The 22,314-nt window shown below is 43.4% G+C and overlaps 1 protein-coding gene across 1 annotated transcript in view; it reads left to right on the top strand.

Annotated features, from left to right (window-relative positions):
• LOC308312271 (uncharacterized protein) overlaps window positions 1–22,314 on the top strand; it is a 44,726-nt gene that overhangs the window by 10,108 nt on the left and 12,304 nt on the right. The window contains 4 exon segments of the mRNA XM_080794646.1: window positions 7,254–7,549; window positions 8,376–8,840; window positions 10,920–11,140; window positions 19,095–19,464. Of these exon segments, the coding sequence (XP_080650772.1) occupies window positions 7,315–7,549; window positions 8,376–8,840; window positions 10,920–11,140; window positions 19,095–19,464 (1,291 nt within the window). The 5' untranslated portion in view covers window positions 7,254–7,314.

Below are 22,314 nucleotides of genomic sequence, written 5' to 3'. Positions count from 1 at the left end.
GTGTTTAGACAGAAGGTGATATAGTGAAGGTGATAGAGTGAAGGTGATAGGTGTGTTTAGACAGAAGGTGATATAGTGAAGGTGATATAGTGAAGGTGATATAGTGAAGGTGATAGGTGTGTTTAGACAGAAGGTGATATAGTGAAGGTGATAGAGTGAAGGTGATAGGTGTGTTCAGACAGAAGGTGATATAGTGAAGGTGATATAGTGAAGGTGATAGGTGTGTTTAGACAGAAGGTGATAGAGTGAAGGTGATAGGTGTGTTTAGACAGAAGGTGATATAGTGAAGGTGATATAGTGAAGGTGATAGGTGTGTTTAGACAGAAGGTGATATAGTGAAGGTGATATAGTGAAGGTGATAGGTGTGTTTAGACAGAAGGTGATAGAGTGAAGGTGATAGGTGTGTTTAGACAGAAGGTGATAGAGTGAAGGTGATAGGTGTGTTTAGACAGAAGGTGATAGAGTGAAGGTGATAGGTGTGTTTAGACAGAAGGTGATATAGTGAAGGTGATATAGTGAAGGTGATAGGTGTGTTTAGACAGAAGGTGATATAGTGAAGGTGATATAGTGAAGGTGATAGGTGTGTTTAGACAGAAGGTGATATAGTGAAGGTGATAGGTGTGTTTAGACAGAAGGTGATGTAGTGAAGGTGATAGGTGTGTTTAGACAGAAGGTGATATAGTGAAGGTGATAGAGTGAAGGTGATAGGTGTGTTTAGACAGAAGGTGATATAGTGAAGGTGATATAGTGAAGGTGATATAGTGAAGGTGATAGGTGTGTTTAGACAGAAGGTGATATAGTGAAGGTGATATAGTGAAGGTGATATAGTGAAGGTGATAGGTGTGTTTAGACAGAAGGTGATAGAGTGAAGGTGATAGGTGTGTTTAGACAGAAGGTGATATAGTGAAGGTGATAGGTGTGTTTAGACAGAAGGTGATAGAGTGAAGGTGATAGGTGTGTTTAGACAGAAGGTGATAGAGTGAAGGTGATAGGTGTGTTTAGACAGAAGGTGATAGAGTTACGGTATTAGGTGTGTTTAGTATGTATAGAGTTAAGGTTAAGGTGATATGGACACCTGGGCTGACCTCACTGCAGCTACGTGCACTTTACTTTACTTATGCAACCCCAGGCACGCGCACATGCACGCACACACGCACATCCACACGCGCACACACACACATGCACACGCGCCCGCGCACACACACACACACGCACACGCACACAGTCTTTCAAACACACAAATGAATCACAGCTTAAAAATGAATTAATCATGTTTAATCACCAATTCAAACTATGTCCAAAGTATGCCATGTTTCTGATTCTGTATATTCTGTATATTATGGTTGTGGGAATGGAAGGCAATGACAATGACCTTGAAGGTGAATTATCTCCCTACAACGCAGGGAAGCTGGAAGTACCCTCACTAAAAACGCCGGGACAACACTCCACACGTCCCAAACTCTTCTCCCTTCTGGCTCCAAAACTGTGGAATGCACTTCCCATTGCAGTCAGAACTGCAGCATCACTCCCAATCTTCCGCCGTAGTCTGAAAACCCACCTTTTCAGACTCCATCATGGCCCATAGCACTTACCCCACCCCCGTAGATAGCAATTCTGTAGACTTAGATAGCATTTGATACAGACTTATAGCATGTTATGTAGACAGCATAAGTGCATTGTATGTGCTATTGTCATAGCACGTCATAGTACATATGTATAGCATAGTAGTATAGATGTATAGCTTATGTATAGTTTCATTATAGATATTCCACTGTTACTTTCTTAGCTTACGCATGTTTCATGATAAATGTTTTTATGTGATGTATACCCATGCTTTTTTGTTCTTGCTTAATGTAAGTCGCTCTGGATTAAGAGCGTCTGCTAAATGCCTAAATTGTAAATTGTAAATTGTACAACGACCACCTAGCCAGACATTATCCCTTACATAAAGGAGGTGAATTATCTCCCTACAACGACCGCCTAGCCAGACATTATCCCTTACATAAAGGAGGTGAATTATCTCCCTACAACGACCAGCTAGCCAGACATTATCCCTTACATAAAGGAGGTGAATTATCTCCCTACAACGACCACCTAGCCAGACATTATCCCTTACATAAAGGAGGTGAATTATCTCCCTACAACGACCAGCTAGCCAGACATTATCCCTTACATAAAGGAGGTGAATTATCTCCCTACAACGACCACCTAGCCATACATTATCCCTTACATAAAGGAGGTGAATTATCTCCCTACAACGACCACCTAGCCAGACATTATCCCTTACATAAAGGAGGTGAATTATCTCCCTACAACGACCACCTAGCCAGACATTATCCCTTACATAAAGGAGGTGAATTATCTCCCTACAACGACTACCTAGCCAGACATTATCCCTTACATAAAGGAGGTGAATTATCTCCCTACAACGACCACCTAGCCAGACATTATCCCTTACATAAAGGAGGTGAATTATCTCCCTACAACGACCACCTAGCCATACATTATCCCTTACATAAAGGAGGTGAATTATCTCCCTACAACGACCACCTAGCCAGACATTATCCCTTACATAAAGGAGGTGAATTATCTCCCTACAACGACCACCTAGCCAGACATTATCCCTTACATAAAGGAGGTGAATTATCTCCCTACAACGACTACCTAGCCAGACATTATCCCTTACATAAAGGAGGTGAATTATCTCCCTACAACGACCGCCAGTAGCCAGACATTATCCCACGTATTACACGGCTACCTAATGGATACATTTATTAAATTGACCCAAAACACAACAAAACGAGTTATTTCCTAACTTACGCTATAGTGAAATGAATCAAACGAGGTATTTCCTAGCTTATGCAATTAAATGAAAGTATTCCATATCGCGCTGGCTGGCTTCTGCCCAGCGGAAAACAAGGAAGTGAGTTGATCAAATAGATTCCTTTTTTGGGTCTATTTCTCGCGTGTTTTCAAAAAACATTTTTTTTTGTTATAGAGCAGAGCGGTCTGTTCTAGAGCGGTCTGTTATAGAGCAGAGCGGTCTGTTATAGAGCGGTCTGTTATAGAGCAGAGCGGTCTGTTATAGAGCGGTCTGTTATAGAGCAGAGCGGTCTGTTATAGAGCGGTCTGTTATAGAGCGGTCTGTTATAGAGCGGTCTGTTATAGAGCGGTCTGTTCTAGAGCGGAGCGGTCTGTTATAGAGCGGTCTGTTATAGAGCGGTCTGTTATAGAGCGGTCTGTTCTAGAGCGGTCTGTTATAGAGCGGTCTGTTATAGAGCGGTCTGTTATAGAGCGGTCTGTTATAGAGCGGTCTGTTCTAGAGCGGTCTGTTATAGAGCGGTCTGTTATAGAGCTGTCTGTTATAGAGCTGTCTGTTATAGAGCGGTGATCTGTTATAGAGCGGTCTGTTATAGAGCGGTCTGTTATAGAGCGGTCTGTTATAGAGCGGTCTGTTATACAGCGGTCTGTTATAGAGCGGTCTGTTATAGAGCAGAGCGGTCTGTTATAGAGCGGTCTGTTATAGAGCGGTCTGTTATAGAGCGGTCTGTTATAGAGCGGTCTGTTATAGAGCGGAGCGGTCTGTTATAGAGCGGTCTGTTATAGAGCGGTCTGTTATAGAGCGGTCTGTTCTAGAGCGGAGCGGTCTGTTATAGAGCGGTCTGTTATAGAGCGGTCTGTTATAGAGCAGAGCGGTCTGTTATAGAGCGGTCTGTTCTAGAGCGGTCTGTTATAGAGCGGTCTGTTATAGAGCAGAGCGGTCTGTTATAGAGCGGTCTGTTATAGAGCGGTCTGTTATAGAGCGGTCTGTTATAGAGCAGAGCGGTCTGTTATCCAGAAATAAGTTACACCGCTGAATTCAGCGATTGACCAATCGTCCGTGTGTAATTCAGGGTTGCGTAGTGTGTGGATATAAGTAGTGAACAGAAAGATAAGATCAGTGTGAGTACGCTTTCATTCACACGCGCGCAAGCACGCAAGCATGCACGCGCGCACACACGCATTCTTTGCATATTCGTATAGTGTGTGTGTGTGTGTGTGTGTGTGTGTGTGTGTGTGTGTGTCACAGACAGAAAGCAAAGTGTGTGCAGGGGATATATTTTCTCTGACTCACCATAGAGCTGGAGGAGGAGGTGTAGGAGAATAGGAGGTAAGGGAATAGGAGGTGAGGGAATAGGATAGGAGATGAGGGAATAGGAGGTGAGGGAATAGGATAGGAGATGAGGGAATAGGAGGTGAGGAGATAGGAGGTGTAGGAGAATAGGAGGTACGGGAATATGGAATCCTCCTCATGAGTGAAACCATCTGGCTTCCTTTCTGCCATGCATGGTCAGACTGGGTTACGCAACACACAGGTTAGTGCGCGTGTGTGTGTGTGTGTGTGTGTGTGTGTGTGTGTGCGTGCGTGCGTGCGTAACTGTACACCGAACCACCACACCCTGTCCTGAGTCACATGTTGTACTTCAGTACAAGTATCAATATTACTATAAGGTATAAATACTTTGTTACAACACGTAGAATCCTGTAGTCAGAATGACCTCATCATCAGATACGGCTTGTAGATCTGCTGTTATACATCTTTATATCAGAACAGCAGATCTACAAGCGTGCAGGTCTTGAGTACTCGGTTACTTTCTGCTACAGGAGGAGGAAGGACCATATATGGACGTCAGGGTGTTGGACTTGACCTTATGACCTCTGAGTCAGGCATTACATAAGCTCACTGTCCCTGATTATCTGCATGCCGTAGGTTGCTTATTACAGTTGTTTTTACAGCCGTAGGTTACTTATTACAGCCTTGGGTTGCTTATTACAGCCGTAGGTTACTTATTACAGCCTTGGGTTGCTTATTACAGCCGTAGGTTACTTATTACAGCCTTGGGTTGCTTATTACAGCCTTGGGTTACTTATTACAGCCTTGGGTTACTTATTACAGCCTTGGGTTGCTTATTACAGCCGTAGGTTACTTATTACAGCCTTGGGTTACTTATTACAGCCGTGGGTTACTTATTACAGCCTTGGGTTACTTATTACAGCTTTGGGTTACTTATTACAGCCTTGGGTTACTTATTACAGCCTTGGGTTACTTATTACAGCCTTGAGTTACTTATTACAGCCTTGAGTTACTTATTACAGCCTTGGGTTACTTATTACAGCCGTAGGTTACTTATTACAGCCTTGAGTTACTTATTACAGCCTTGAGTTACTTATTACAGCCTTGGGTTACTTATTACAGCCTTGGGTTACTTATTACAGCCTTGGGTTACTTATTACAGCCTTGGGTTACTTATTACAGCCTTGGGTTGCTTATTACAGCCTTGGGTTACTTATTACAGCCTTGGGTTACTTATTACAGCCTTGGGTTACTTATTACAGCCTTGAGTTACTTATTACAGCCTTGGGTTACTTATTATAGCCGTAGGTTACTTATTACAGCCTTGGGTTACTTATTACAGCCTTGGGTTACTTATTACAGCCTTGAGTTACTTATTACAGCCTTGGGTTACTTATTACAGCCGTAGGTTACTTATTACAGCCTTGAGTTACTTATTACAGCCTTGGGTTACTTATTACAGCCTTGGGTTACTTATTACAGCCTTGGGTTACTTATTACAGCCTTGGGTTACTTATTACAGCCTTGGGTTACTTATTACAGCCGTAGGTTGCTTATTACAGCCTTGGGTTACTTATTACAGCTTTGGGTTACTTATTACAGCCTTGGGTTACTTATTACAGCCGTAGGTTGCTTATTACAGCCTTGGGTTACTTATTACAGCTTTGGGTTACTTATTACAGCTTTGGGTTACTTATTACAGCCTTGGGTTACTTATTACAGCCGTAGGTTACTTATTACAGCCTTGGGTTACTTATTACAGCCTTGGGTTACTTATTACAGCCTTGGGTTACTTATTACAGCCTTGGGTTACTTATTACAGCCGTAGGTTACTTATTACAGCCTTGAGTTACTTATTACAGCCTTGAGTTACTTATTACAGCCTTGGGTTACTTATTACAGCCGTAGGTTACTTATTACAGCCTTGGGTTACTTATTACAGCCTTGGGTTACTTATTACAGCCTTGGGTTACTTATTACAGCCTTGGGTTACTTATTACAGCCGTAGGTTGCTTATTACAGCCTTGGGTTACTTATTACAGCTTTGGGTTACTTATTACAGCTTTGGGTTACTTATTACAGCCTTGGGTTACTTATTACAGCCGTAGGTTACTTATTACAGCCTTGGGTTACTTATTACAGCCTTGGGTTACTTATTACAGCCTTGGGTTACTTATTACAGCCGTAGGTTACTTATTACAGCCTTGGGTTACTTATTACAGCCTTGGGTTACTTATTACAGCCTTGGGTTACTTATTACAGCCTTGGGTTACTTATTACAGCCGTAGGTTGCTTATTACAGCCTTGAGTTACTTATTACAGCTTTGGGTTACTTATTACAGCCTTGGGTTACTTATTACAGCCGTAGGTTGCTTATTACAGCCGTAGGTTACTTATTACAGCCTTGGGTTACTTATTACAGCCGTAGGTTACTTATTACAGCCTTGGGTTACTTATTACAGCCTTGGGTTACTTATTACAGCCTTGAGTTACTTATTACAGCCTTGAGTTACTTATTACAGCCTTGGGTTACTTATTACAGCCGTAGGTTACTTATTACAGCCTTGAGTTACTTATTACAGCCTTGAGTTACTTATTACAGCCTTGGGTTACTTATTACAGCCTTGAGTTACTTATTACAGCCTTGGGTTACTTATTACAGCCGTAGGTTACTTATTACAGCCTTGAGTTACTTATTACAGCCTTGAGTTACTTATTACAGCCTTGAGTTACTTATTACAGCCTTGGGTTACTTATTACAGCCTTGGGTTACTTATTACAGCCTTGGGTTACTTATTACAGCCTTGAGTTACTTATTACAGCCTTGAGTTACTTATTACAGCCTTGGGTTACTTATTACAGCCTTGGGTTACTTATTACAGCCGTAGGTTACTTATTACAGCCTTGGGTTACTTATTACAGCCTTGGGTTACTTATTACAGCCTTGGGTTACTTATTACAGCCTTGGGTTACTTATTACAGCCTTGGGTTACTTATTACAGCCTTGGGTTACTTATTACAGCCTTGGGTTGTTATTACCAGTTTAGATCATCCTGTAGAAACATGAATACCAGTTTAGATCATCCTCTAGAAACATGAATACCAGTTTAGATCATCCTCTCGTCGTCTCCGTCAACAGAGAGAGGATCTCCGCATGGGACCCGCCCACCCTTGGAAGCTCCGCCCCTCAGAGGAACAACATGGCCGCCCTCCTCATCCTCTTCCTCTCCTCGCTCCACCTCGGCTCCTCCCACTCCGTCGTCAGCCCCTCCCCCCATCCCTCCCTAGCCCCGCCCACCGGTTACACCCCCATCGATGACAACGAGGTTCCTGAGGAGCCCCGAGTGGGGCTGGCCCCGCCCACCGCCTCTCAGCCAATCAGGACTGAGGTGGCGTTCAGCCGGCCTACGATGGGGCCATCCGGTGATGTCACTAGTAAGACTGTTACATGATTGGTTGATTGATTGAATACTTTATTAACTCATAACCCACCACTAAAACCCGTGGGGGGGCGCTGTTGCTACCGCCACCATAGACTGGCTTTATTTCACATGAAGAAGAAGACCATTTCTGGTCCAACAAAAACAGTTAGCGACGATCGGCTAAAGCTAACGTGATCATCGTCTATTTAAGAGTCTTAGAAGCATTCATATGTTAAGCCACTAACATGGTTGCGTTGTTCAATCCAGCTCAATCTGAGACGTTATATAAAGGCAGCATTGTGTCGGGATGGAGCTCCATAACTGATACCCGAAAAAATCAGATCCAGTACCCGTTATCAATACGTTTTGGGCTTATCCAGTACCCGGTATCAATAAGCTTTGGGCTTATCCAGTACCCGGTATCAATACGTTTTGGGCTTATCCAGTACCCGGTATCAATAAGCTTTGGGCTTATCCAGTACCCGGTATCAATAAGCTTTGGGCTCATCCAGTACCCGGTATCAATAAGCTTTGGGCTTATCCAGTACCCGGTATCAATAAGCTTTGGGCTTATCCAGTACCCGTTATCAATAAGCTTTGGGCTTATCCAGTACCCGTTATCAATAAGCTTTGGGCTTATCCAGTACCCGGTATCAATAAGCTTTGGGCTTATCCAGTACCCGGTATCAATAAGCTTTGGGCTTATCCAGTACCCGGTATCAATAGCTTTGGGCTTATCCAGTACCCGGTATCAATAATTCTCATGGTCTCTTTAATACAGTTTGATTAATTGATATCTTCTGATACAATCTAATCAAATTAATTCTACCCCCATGCAGTGACGGCACCGATCGGCTCAGAGGCCCGGCCACGCCCACAGAGAGAGGAGGAGGAGGGGGGCTCAGGGCCACGCCCACAGAGAGAGGAGGAGGAGGGGGGCTCAGGGCCACGCCCACAGAGAGAGGAGGAGGAGGGGGGCTCAGGGCCACGCCCACAGAGAGAGGAGGAGGAGGGGGGCTCAGGGGGAGCAGCGGAACCCGAACCCTCTGGGTTTCAGACCGCTCGTCCGCACCGAGGCTCCTCAATAAGAATGGCTGCAGCCCAGAAGCCGACGGCGCTCGCTGTGACCGTGAAGCCAAGCCCGTCTGGCCGTACCGGAGCCGGCACGACAACCATCACTCCGTCAGCCTCTGGGCCTGAAACCAACGCTACGTTTCACCCTACGACTGCACCGTTTCACCCTACGGCTGCACCCTTTGACCCTACGGCTGAACACACAACGGCACGGGCAGGACTACTGACAGGTTAGACATTTACTTCATGATTCAAATGCAGGCAGTTTAGAGACCAGGATTACTGCATGTTTTTCTGAGGGTACCTACCCTAGGGGACACGGGGAGAACATGCAAACTCCACACAGAAAGGCCCTTTCGCCAACCCCGCCTTCGGGTATGGGCACTGATGACGTGGAGGAGGAAACACGCCGCCAGCACCCACAGTGCCCCGAGCGGGAATCGAACGCTATGCTATAAATAGATCTGTATTACCAAGAGAAACCGTTTATTTGTAGAGTAAATGTGTTCAGTAACGACTAGGGTTTGGCTAACGCTAACACTAAACCGTTTATATGTAGACTAAATCTGTTCAGTAACGACTATGGTTTGGCTAACGCTAACACTAAACCCTTTATATGTAGACTACATGTGTTGAGTAACGACTAGGGTTTGGCTAACGCTAACACTAAACCCTTTATATGTAGACTACATGTGTTGAGTAACGACTAGGGTTTGGCTAACGCTAACACTAAACCGTTTATATGTAGACTAAATGTGTTCAGGGTCTCCCGAAGCCCAAACCACACCGATATGTCGAGACGCAACAAAACGGTTTTAGCGTTTGTCCCAGTGGTGTCCTGATGTCCTGAATCCTGATGTCCTGTTGCATGTCAGCGCATGGTGGCTAAATGTCATCAGATGGTGATGTCATCAGATGGTGATGTCATCAGATGGTGATCCGTGGCTCAAATGATGAATAAATAATGGCCTTGATGTGAACAGGGTTGAAAACAAGTCCTTTATAGCAATGATTACTATCAGAATAATAGCTTCTATTTATGGTTCGATGAGGTTGATTATTACTTGCGCAAGCAGAGCGCGCAAGTAATCGTTTCGCTTGGTCTCTTCGAAGTGAAGCCAAGTTTTCTTCAACGGTAAATCTGTGCCTGGTTTGCTGGGACTAGTTACAACATTACGTCATCCTTGAGAGAGTACATGGTGTGTATATGACGTAATGTTACAAGTTACAAGTTACAAGTTACAACATTACGTCATATACACACCATGTACTCTCTCAAGGATGACGTAATGTTGTAACTAGTCCCAGCAAACCAGGCACAGATTTACCGTTGAAGAAAACTTGTCTTCACTTTTTGGAACCAAGTAACCACAGTATACTGCTAATCAAATTACAACTACATACTCTGTATGTAGTTGTAACTAGAACAACTACATACAGTCTGTGCCTGGTTTGCTGGGACTAGTTACAAGTTACAAGTTACAACATTACGTCATATACACACCATGTACTCTGGTCCCAGTATCTATATGACCTAGCAGAGTGGTTCCCAAACTTCTTCATGTCAAGGACCCCCAAAATTACACTAATTAATTTAGTTTAATTTCAAGGACCCTTAGTTTGACCTGCATTAGTCTACGGACCCCCACGCATTTATATCTCTGAGACCCCAATTTATATTGTAAAATCAATGTTAATGTATAACTCTGAGAGTGTACAAATGGAACCGTCGCTTGGTCTCTTCAAAGTGAAGCCAAGTTTTTTTCAACCGTAAGTCTGTGCCTGGTTTGCTGGGACCAGTTACATATATGTAACTGGTCCCAGCAAAGTAACTGGTCCCAGCAAACCAGGCACAGACTTACGGTTGAAAAAAACTTGGCTTCACTTTTTGGAACCAAGTAACCACAGTATACTGCTAATCAAATTACAACTACATACTCTGTATGTAGTTGTAATGTGATTTGTAATTTGTATTTTAAAACAATTGACAATTTACAATAAGTAATAAAATAATTATACTGTATAATATATCTTAATTCAGTTTATATACCTTTTTTTTCATCACATATCAATGATTCATTTTTCTGTAAAAAAGTAGTTAGGTAGCAAATAGTTACACGTAATGATTATACATTTCAAACGTTCCTTCACAGAGATACTGAGATGTGATAGTTTCCAGCGGTCGAAAGTACTTGCGCGCTCTGCTTGCGCACTAGTAGGCCATTTATGGCCTACTAGTGTGCAACAAGCAAGTATGCACTCGGCAGAGTGCAGTTCTAGTTGTCATAATGCATCCATCTGTATTGTAGGTGAACTTACAGCCAACACTCGCTCAACAAGGCAGGAATCCTCCAGTAGCACCGTTGGACCCCCAACCTCCAAACCCACCTCCTCTAGCACCGTTGGACCCCCAACCTCCAAACCCACCTCTGAGGAGAAGGCTTCACCCAGTCCCCACATCAACACCACCTCCTCCACACAGAGAGAACCCGACAGTCCCAGCTTTGACCCACAGCCCAACACCACACAGGTACTAGGATTATAATCAGTCCAACACCACACAGGTACTAGGATTATAATCAACCCAACACCACACAGGTACTAGGATTATAATCAACCCACACCACACAGGTACTAGGATTATAATCAACCCACACCACACAGGTACTAGGATTATAATCAACCCAACACCACACAGGTACTATAGGATTATAATCAGCCCAACACCACACAGGTACTAGGATTATAATCAGTCCAACACCACACAGGTACTAGGATTATAATCAGTCCAACACCACACAGGTACTAGGATTATAATCAGCCCAACACCACACAGGTACTATAGGATTATAATCAACCCAACACCACACAGGTACTAGGATTATAATCAACCCACACCACACAGGTACTAGGATTATAATCAACCCAACACCACACAGGTACTATAGGATTATAATCAGCCCAACACCACACAGGTACTAGGATTATAATCAGTCCAACACCACACAGGTACTAGGATTATAATCAGTCCAACACCACACAGGTACTAGGATTATAATCAGTCCAACACCACACAGGTACTAGGATTATAATCAGTCCAACACCACACAGGTACTAGGATTATAATCAGTCCAACACCACACAGGTACTAGGATTATAATCAGTCCAACACCACACAGGTACTAGGATTATAATCAGTCCAACACCACACAGGGACTAGGATTATAATCAGCCCAACACCACACAGGTACTATAGGATTATAATCAGCCCAACACCACACAGGTACTAGGATTATAATCAGTCCAACACCACACAGGTACTAGGATTATAATTAGTCCAACACCTCACAGGTACTAGGATTATAATCAACCCAACACCACACAGGTACTATAGGATTATAATCAGTCCAACACCACACAGGTACTAGGATTATAATCAGTCCAACACCACACAGGTACTATAGGATTATAATCAGTCCAACACCACACAGGTACTAGGATTATAATCAGTCCAACACCACACAGGTACTAGGATTATAATCAACCCACACCACACAGGTACTAGGATTATAATCAACCCAACACCACACAGGTACTATAGGATTATAATCAGCCCAACACCACACAGGTACTAGGATTATAATCAGTCCAACACCACACAGGTACTATAGGATTATAATCAGTCCAACACCACACAGGTACTAGGATTATAATCAGTCCAACACCACACAGGTACTAGGATTATAATCAACCCACACCACACAGGTACTAGGATTATAATCAACCCAACACCACACAGGTACTATAGGATTATAATCAGCCCAACACCACACAGGTACTAGGATTATAATCAGTCCAACACCACACAGGTACTAGGATTATAATCAGTCCAACACCACACAGGTACTAGGATTATAATCAGTCCAACACCACACAGGTACTAGGATTATAATCAGTCCAACACCACACAGGTACTATAGGATTATAATCAGTCCAACACCACACAGGTACTAGGATTATAATCAGTCCAACACCACACAGGTACTATAGGATTATAATCAGTCCAACACCACACAGGTACTAGGATTATAATCAGTCCAACACCACACAGGTACTAGGATTATAATCAGTCCAACACCACACAGGTACTAGGATTATAATCAGTCCAACACCACACAGGTACTATAGGATTATAATCAGTCCAACACCACACAGGTACTAGGATTATAATCAGTCCAACACCACACAGGTACTATAGGATTATAATCAGTCCAACACCACACAGGTACTAGGATTATAATCAGTCCAACACCACACAGGTACTAGGATTATAATCAACCCACACCACACAGGTACTAGGATTATAATCAACCCAACACCACACAGGTACTATAGGATTATAATCAGCCCAACACCACACAGGTACTAGGATTATAATCAGTCCAACACCACACAGGTACTATAGGATTATAATCAGTCCAACACCACACAGGTACTAGGATTATAATCAGTCCAACACCACACAGGTACTAGGATTATAATCAACCCACACCACACAGGTACTAGGATTATAATCAACCCAACACCACACAGGTACTATAGGATTATAATCAGCCCAACACCACACAGGTACTAGGATTATAATCAGTCCAACACCACACAGGTACTAGGATTATAATCAGTCCAACACCACACAGGTACTAGGATTATAATCAGTCCAACACCACACAGGTACTAGGATTATAATCAGTCCAACACCACACAGGTACTAGGATTATAATCAGTCCAACACCACACAGGTACTAGGATTATAATCAGTCCAACACCACACAGGTACTAGGATTATAATCAGTCCAACACCACACAGGGACTAGGATTATAATCAGCCCAACACCACACAGGTACTATAGGATTATAATCAGCCCAACACCACACAGGTACTAGGATTATAATCAGTCCAACACCACACAGGTACTAGGATTATAATTAGTCCAACACCTCACAGGTACTAGGATTATAATCAACCCAACACCACACAGGTACTATAGGATTATAATCAGTCCAACACCACACAGGTACTAGGATTATAATTAGTCCAACACCACACAGGTACTATAGGATTATAATTAGTCCAACACCACACAGGTACTAGGATTATAATCAGTCCAACACCACACAGGTACTATAGGATTATAATCAGTCCAACACCACACAGGTACTAGGATTATAATCAGCCCAACACCACACAGGTACTAGGATTATCCAATCCAATCCAACACCACACAGGTACTATAGGATTATAATCAGCCCAACACCTCACAGGTACTAGGATTATAATCAGTCCAACACCACACAGGTACTAGGATTATAATCAACCCAACACCACACAGGTACTAGGATTATAATCAACCCAATACCACACAGGTACTAGGATTATAATCAGTCCAACACCACACAGGTACTAGGATTATAATCAGTCCAACACCACACAGGTACTAGGATTATAATCAGTTCAACACCACACAGGTACTAGGATTATAATCAGTCCAACACCACACAGGTACTAGGATTATAATCAGTCCAACACCACACAGGGACTAGGATTATAATCAGCCCAACACCACACAGGTACTATAGGATTATAATCAGCCCAACACCACACAGGTACTAGGATTATAATCAATCCAACACCACACAGGTACTAGGATTATAATTAGTCCAACACCTCACAGGTACTAGGATTATAATCAACCCAACACCACACAGGTACTATAGGATTATAATCAGTCCAACACCACACAGGTACTAGGATTATAATCAGCCCAACACCACACAGGTACTAGGATTATAATCAGCCCAACACCACACAGGTACTAGGATTATAATCAGTCCAACACCACACAGCTACTAGGATTATAATCAGTCCAACACCACACAGGTACTATAGGATTATAATCAGCCCAACACCACACAGGTACTATAGGATTATAATCAGCCCAACACCACACAGGTACTAGGATTATAATCAGTCCAACACCACACAGGTACTAGGATTATAATTAGTCCAACACCACACAGGTACTATAGGATTATAATCAGCCCAACACCACACAGGTACTAGGATTATAATCAGCCCAACACCTCACAGGTACTAGGATTATAATCAGTCCAACACCACACAGGTACTATAGGATTATAATCAGTCCAACACCACACAGGGACTAGGATTATAATCAGCCCAACACCACACAGGTACTATAGGATTATATTCAGTCCAACACCACACAGGTACTATAGGATTATAATCAGCCCAACACCACACAGGTACTAGGATTATAATTAGTCCAACACCACACAGGTACTATAGGATTATAATCAGCCCAACACCACACAGGTACTAGGATTATAATCAGCCCAACACCTCACAGGTACTAGGATTATAATCAGTCCAACACCACACAGGGACTAGGATTATAATCAGCCCAACACCACACAGGTACTATAGGATTATATTCAGTCCAACACCACACAGGTACTAGGATTATAATCAGCCCAACACCACACAGGTACTAGGATTATAATTAGTCCAACACCTCACAGGTACTAGGATTATAATTAGTCCAACACCACACAGGGACTAGGATTATAATCAGCCCAACACCACACAGGTACTAGGATTATAATTAGTCCAACACCACACAGGGACTAGGATTATAATCAGCCCAACACCACACAGGTACTAGGATTATAATTAGTCCAACACCTCACAGGTACTAGGATTATAATTAGTCCAACACCACACAGGTACTACTAGGATTATCCAATCCAATCCAATCCACTTTATTTTTATAGCACGTTTCAAAACTCAGAGTTTACAAAGTGCTGTACAGGAGAAAAATAAAAACAAATGCACTACAGCTACCACACAGAAAAACAACAGCGAGAAAACAAAGTACAAACAGTGAAAACAACTGAGACACATTACAGAAAAACAACAGAAAAGCATCACAGTGAGACAAACATATGTCTCACTGTGACAAACATTATACAAGGACCGAAGGAATCAAGCGGGGTTAAAAGCCAGGGTATAGAGGTGGGTCTTTAGGCGAGATTTAAAAGTCTCGATGGAGGGGGCCAATTTGACGTGGGAGGGGAGTGCGTTCCATAGTTTAGGGGCTACAACGGAAAAGGCTCGGTCGCCTCTGGACTTCAAGCGGGTCTTCTTTGTGACCCTGAGGTTTAGCTGGCCCTCAGACCGCAGTGACCTAGTAGGAGTATAAACCTCAATAAGTTCAGACAAATAAAGAGGGGCCAGACCATTTATAGATTTAAAGACAAATAAAATAATTTTAAAATCCACTCTGAAGCGGACAGGGAGCCAATGAAGGGAGGCCAAGACAGGTGTGATATGCTCACGTCTGATTATAATCAACCCAACGCCACACAGGGACTATAGGATTATAATCAGTCCAACACCACACAGGGACTATAGGATTATAATCAGTCCAACACCACACAGGGACTATAGGATTATAATCAGTCCAACACCACACAGGGACTATAGGATTATAATCAACCCAACACCACACAGGGACTATAGGATTATAATCAGTCCAACACCACACAGGGACTATAGGATTATAATCAGTCCAACACCACACAGGGACTATAGGATTATAATCAGTCCAACACCACACAGGGACTATAGGATTATAATCAGTCCAACACCACACAGGGACTATAGGATTATAATCAGTCCAACACCACACAGGGACTAGGATTATAATCAGTCCAACACCACACGGGGACTATAGGATTATAATCAACCCAACACCACACAGGGACTATAGGATTATAATCAGTCCAACACCACACAGGGACTATAGGATTATAATCAACCCAACACCACACAGGGACTATAGGATTATAATCAACCCAACACCACACAGGGACTATAGGATTATAATCAGTCCAACACCACACAGGGACTATAGGATTATAATCAGTCCAACACCACACAGGGACTATAGGATTATAATCAGTCCAACGCCACACAGGGACTATAGGATTATAATCAGTCCAACGCCACACAGGTACTATAGGATTATAATCAGTCCAACACCACACAGGTACTAGGATTATAATCAGTCCAACACCTCACAGGTACTAGGATTATAATCAGTCCAACACCACACAGGTACTATAGGATTATAATCAGTCCAACACCACACAGGGACTATAGGATTATAATCAGTCCAACACCACACAGGTACTATAGGATTATAATCAGTCCAACACCACACAGGGACTATAGGATTATAATCAGTCCAACACCACACAGGGACTATAGGATTATAATCAGTCCAACACCACACAGGTACTATAGGATTATAATCAACCCAACACCACACAGGGACTATAGGATTATAATCAGTCCAACACCACACAGGTACTATAGGATTATAATCAACCCAACACCACACAGGGACTATAGGATTATAATCAGTCCAACACCACACAGGGACTATAGGATTATAATCAGTCCAACACCACACAGGTACTATAGGATTATAATCAACCCAACACCACACAGGGACTATAGGATTATAATCAGTCCAACACCACACAGGGACTATAGGATTATAATCAACCCAACACCACACAGGGACTATAGGATTATAATCAGTCCAACACCACACAGGTACTATAGGATTATAATCAACCCAACACCACACAGGGACTATAGGATTATAATCAGTCCAACACCACACAGGGACTATAGGATTATAATCAACCCAACACCACACAGGGACTATAGGATTATAATCAGTCCAACACCACACAGGGACTATAGGATTATAATCAGTCCAACACCACACAGGGACTATAGGATTATAATCAGTCCAACACCACACAGGGACTATAGGATTATAATCAGTCCAACACCACACAGGGACTATAGGATTATAATCAGTCCAACACCACACAGGGACTATAGGATTATAATCAGTCCAACACCACACAGGGACTATAGGATTATAATCAGTCCAACACCACACAGGGACTATAGGATTATAATCAGTCCAACACCACACGGGTACTAGGATTATAATCAGTCCAACACCACACAGGGACTATAGGATTATAATCAGTCCAACACCACACAGGGACTATAGGATTATAATCAGTCCAACACCACACAGGGACTATAGGATTATAATCAGTCCAACACCACACGGGTACTAGGATTATAATCAGTCCAACACCACACAGGGACTATAGGATTATAATCAGTCCAACACCACACAGGGACTTTAGGATTATAATCAGTCCAACACCACACAGGGACTATAGGATTATAATCAGTCCAACACCACACAGGGACTATAGGATTATAATCAGTCCAACACCACACAGGTACTATAGGATTATAATCAGTCCAACACCACACAGGGACTATAGGATTATAATCAGTCCAACACCACACGGGTACTAGGATTATAATCACATTTATTCTTTTCGATAATCACATTGTTTTTCATAATCGTCAATCATTTACATGTTGGATTTCTTTTTTAAATGGAAGAACTAGCAGATCTGCACAATTTTGTGCAAGAAAAAAAAAGTACATGTCAGTGATTTTGTTGTCTATTTAAAGCTGCTAATATGTCAAAATTGTAATGACCTTTTTTTGGTATTCAGACACAGCCAGCTTCTAGGAACATCTTTGAAACGCAGGTTGTGGCCCCTGTGTGGAATGTGTGGAACTATAGCCCATAGGCACCCCTCTTTGTCTCAATGGGATAGTTCCAATGTGTGGAACTATAGCCCATAGGCACCCCGCTTTGTCTCAATGGGATAGTTCCAATGTGTGGAACTTTAGCCAATAGCACCCTGCTTTGTCTCAATGGGATAGTTCCAATGTGTGGAACTATAGCCCACAACACCCCACTTTGTCTCAATGAGATAGTTTCAATGTGTGGAACTATAGCCCACAGCACCCCACTTTGTCTCAATGAGATAGCTCCAATGTGTGGAACTATAGCCCACAGCACCCCACTTTGTCTCAATGAGATAGCTCCAATGTGTGGAACTATAGCCCACAGCACCCCACTTTGTCTCAATGAGATAGCTCCAATGTGTGGAACTATAGCCCACAGCACCCCACTTTGTCTCAATGAGATAGCTCCAATGTGTGGAACTATAGCCCATAGCACCCCGCTTTGTCTCAATGAGATAGCTCCAATGTGTGGAACTATAGCCCACAGCACCCCACTTTGTCTCAATGAGATAGCTCCAATGTGTGGAACTATAGCCCACAGCACCCTGCTTTGTCTCAATGAGATAGCTCCAATGTGTGGAACTATAGCCCATAGCACCCCGCTTTGCGGTGAGATGAAAGCGTGTCGCCACTCTCTTACTATTCCCCTCGGGAACCACCACGCCTGCAATGACAGATAATATTACATTTGTAATTGTTACAGCCCAACATACGAGGAGGAACCACCACTCAGCCATACACCTCCACCATACAGGGAGGAACCACAACGCCTGCAGCCTATCTAAACATTACTCTGCATCCCACCGGGACCAACACTCAGCCCAGTGGGACCTCCACTCAGCCCAGTGGGACCTCCGCTCAGCCCAGTGGGACCTCCACTCAGCCCAGTGGGACCTCCGCTCAGCCCACCAGAACCTCCGCTCAGCCCAGTGGGACCTCCGCTCAGCCCAGTGAGACCTCCGCTCAGCCCAGTGGGACCTCCGCTCAGCCCAGTGGGACCTCCGCTCAGCCCACGAACGCTACGCAGCCACGAAGAACTACCACAACCACAATCGCACAGTCAACAAAGACGGGTAAGAAAAGAGGCTTCTGGGTTTCTGTAGTTTTCGTGTCAAAATGTTAAATCAATAATGATTAAATTTCAATTCAAACTTTATTCAAGACACTCACAGGGGGGTCTGACTAGTCTAAACTAAGTATGCACCCCGACTTGCTCTCCAACATGTTGTGGCTTTGAGCAGCAGTCTCATGCAGTCGTGCTTCCATAGCGTTCAAAAACAGCAGCTCTACAAGCTTGCAGCGTGGCATGAAGTGACACTCTGTGATCTTGTACATCTGCTGTTTTTTTTTAGAAACGCTGTTCTAAAATCCTCAGATTTCTGTTTCTAAAACGACACAGATGCTTTAATAAAGTTTAATGGGTAATTAAAAAACAAGAAGAAAAACAACGTCTTCATTGAGGAGCTGGAGTTTCCTCTTCCTGTGATCAGGAGGAAAGGAAGTATTTTCACAGCTGGAATATATTATTTATTTATGTTTCTGGAAGGAGAAGGAATGAGACGGCGTGGGCGAGAAGTCAGGCTCAGATTAGTTTTATTATTACTCTTTTACAAAAGTAAAAAGGAAGGTATGAAGTGGAGGAGAGAGAGGGCTGACAGAGAGAGGGGGGGGAGTGGGGTAAGATGAGAGAGAGAGAGAGAGAGAGAGAGAGAGAGAGAGAGAGTGCTGACAGAGAGAGAGGGGGGAGTGGGGTAAGATGGGGGGGGCAGGGGGTAAGGGGGGGTAGGGGGTAAGGGGGTCTACTCAGGGTGGCACGAAATATGGTCCACAATGTGCTCAGAGAGAGAGAGAGAGAGAGAGAGAGAGAATAATGGAAACCAGATGGAACAACATGGGGAGAGAGAGAGGGGGGGGGGTGGTGGTGCTGTGGAAATGTAGACAGAAAAGGAAAATTATGACACATAGAAGCACGTCAGTCTGCAGCATTTTTTCATTTCAATGCTCAGTATTTAGATATTAATTTTAATTCTAACTGCCCCGCTCCCTTCATTCCTTATTACAAACCCGCTCAGGTTGTCTTCACAGTGTTACAGATATCTACAGTTATAATAATAATAATAATAAAACTTTATTTGTAGAGCACCTTTCATGACATGAAATGCAGCTCAAAGTGCTTTACAGAGCAATGGAGAATAAAAGAAAAGCATGGCAACAACATTAAAAACAAGCAGTAATGCAATACAGTGAGGACATGAATAACAAAAAATAAAAATAAAAGATCAATTAAAAGCAATGTTGTAGAAGTGGGTCTTGAGCTGAACTTTAAAAATGTCTACAGAGGCTGCCTGTCGAAGGTACAGTGGGAGTTTGTTCCATGCTGACGGCCCGTAGAAGCAAAAAGCTGCTTCCCCGTATTTTTTAGTTGCCATTTTTTTGGCAAAGCGAGCAGGCCAGCAGTGGAAGACCTTAGGGGGCGGTTTGGGACATATTTAGGCAGGCAGTCATGTAGGTAGGAAGGTGCGAGACCATTGAGAGCTTTATAGACAAGTAAAATAATTTAAAAATCAATCCTAAAAACAACCGGAAGCCAGTGCAGTGATGCCAAAACTCCAGTTTTGGCATCACTGCACTGGCTTCCGGTTGTTTTAACTAGAACTAAGATGAGAGAACATATTATGTTCTCTCATCTTAGTTCTAGTTAAAACTCTGGCTGCTGCATTTTGGACAAGTTGTAATCTGTCAGTTGTTTTCTTAGGCAGTCCTGAAAAAAGTGCATTGCAGTAGCCGAGAAAAAACAAAGGCGTGGATTAGCGTTTTTGCATCGTTTTTGCATCGTTATAACAACTCAGGTTGTCTTCACAGTGTTACAGATATCTATGACCATAACAACGGTGTCGGGGCTGTCTTGTCCTAACAGCCACATTTAGTACTATCCCACCGCCAGACGGTTCCTCCTGCCAAACGGACCTGATTCTACATTTAGTACTATCCCACCGCCAGACGCTTCCTCCTGCCAAACGGACCTGATTCTACAAGCTAACTTGGCTCAGAGCCTTATATAGACAGAGTTACGCACACTGCGTTCGCTTCATGGGGCTTCAGTCCAATGGAGGCTCTCCTACATATTAGACTTCTATTGGCTTCAGTCCAATGGAGGCTCTCCTACATAGACTTCTATTGGCTTCAGTCCAATGGAGGCTCTCCTACATAGACTTCTATTGGCTTCAGTCCAATGGAGGCTCTCCTACATAAACTTCTATTGGCTTCAGTCCAATGGAGGCTCTCCTACATAGACTTCTATTGGCTTCAGTCCAATGGAGGCTCTCCTACATAGACTTCTATTGGCTTCAGTCCAATGGAGGCTCTCCTACATAGACTTCTATTGGCTTCAGTCCAATGGAGGCTCTCCTACATAGACTTCTATTGGCTTCAGTCCAATGGAGGCTCTCCTACATAGACTTCTATTGGCTTCAGTCCAATGGAGGCTCTCCTACATAGACTTCTATTGGCTTCAGTCCAATGGAGGCTCTCCTACATAGACTTCTATTGGCTTCAGTCCAATGGAGGCTCTCCTACATAGACTTCTATTGGCTTCAGTCCAATGGCGGCTTTCCTACATAGACTACACATTGAGCGTGGGGACCATAGATATTATAAAAATCACACCTGTGTGAACCGAGTGGTGCAACTCCCCTCTCTCTCTCTCTCTCTCTCTCTCTCTCTCTCTCTCTCTCACACACATTAGCAGGCAACAGTGCAGTACTACAGCACCCCTACTGGCCCCTACTGGTACATACTGGTGCTCATTAACGTCACATACGTAGGTGCATGACCAACACATAGACGAACACGGACATTGCTGGTTGTAGGAGTGGTTGCACCGCTCAAAAATAGATGCCGTTCATTGGAGCGCCGTGTATCCC

The sequence above is a fragment of the Protomyctophum bolini genome (genome assembly GCF_963924005.1).
Source record: "Protomyctophum bolini genome assembly, contig: SCAFFOLD_172, whole genome shotgun sequence".
Lineage (NCBI taxonomy): Eukaryota > Metazoa > Chordata > Actinopteri > Myctophiformes > Myctophidae > Protomyctophum > Protomyctophum bolini.
Note: the sequence above shows the minus strand (reverse complement) of the source record. Positions and strands in the feature narration are given on the sequence as shown.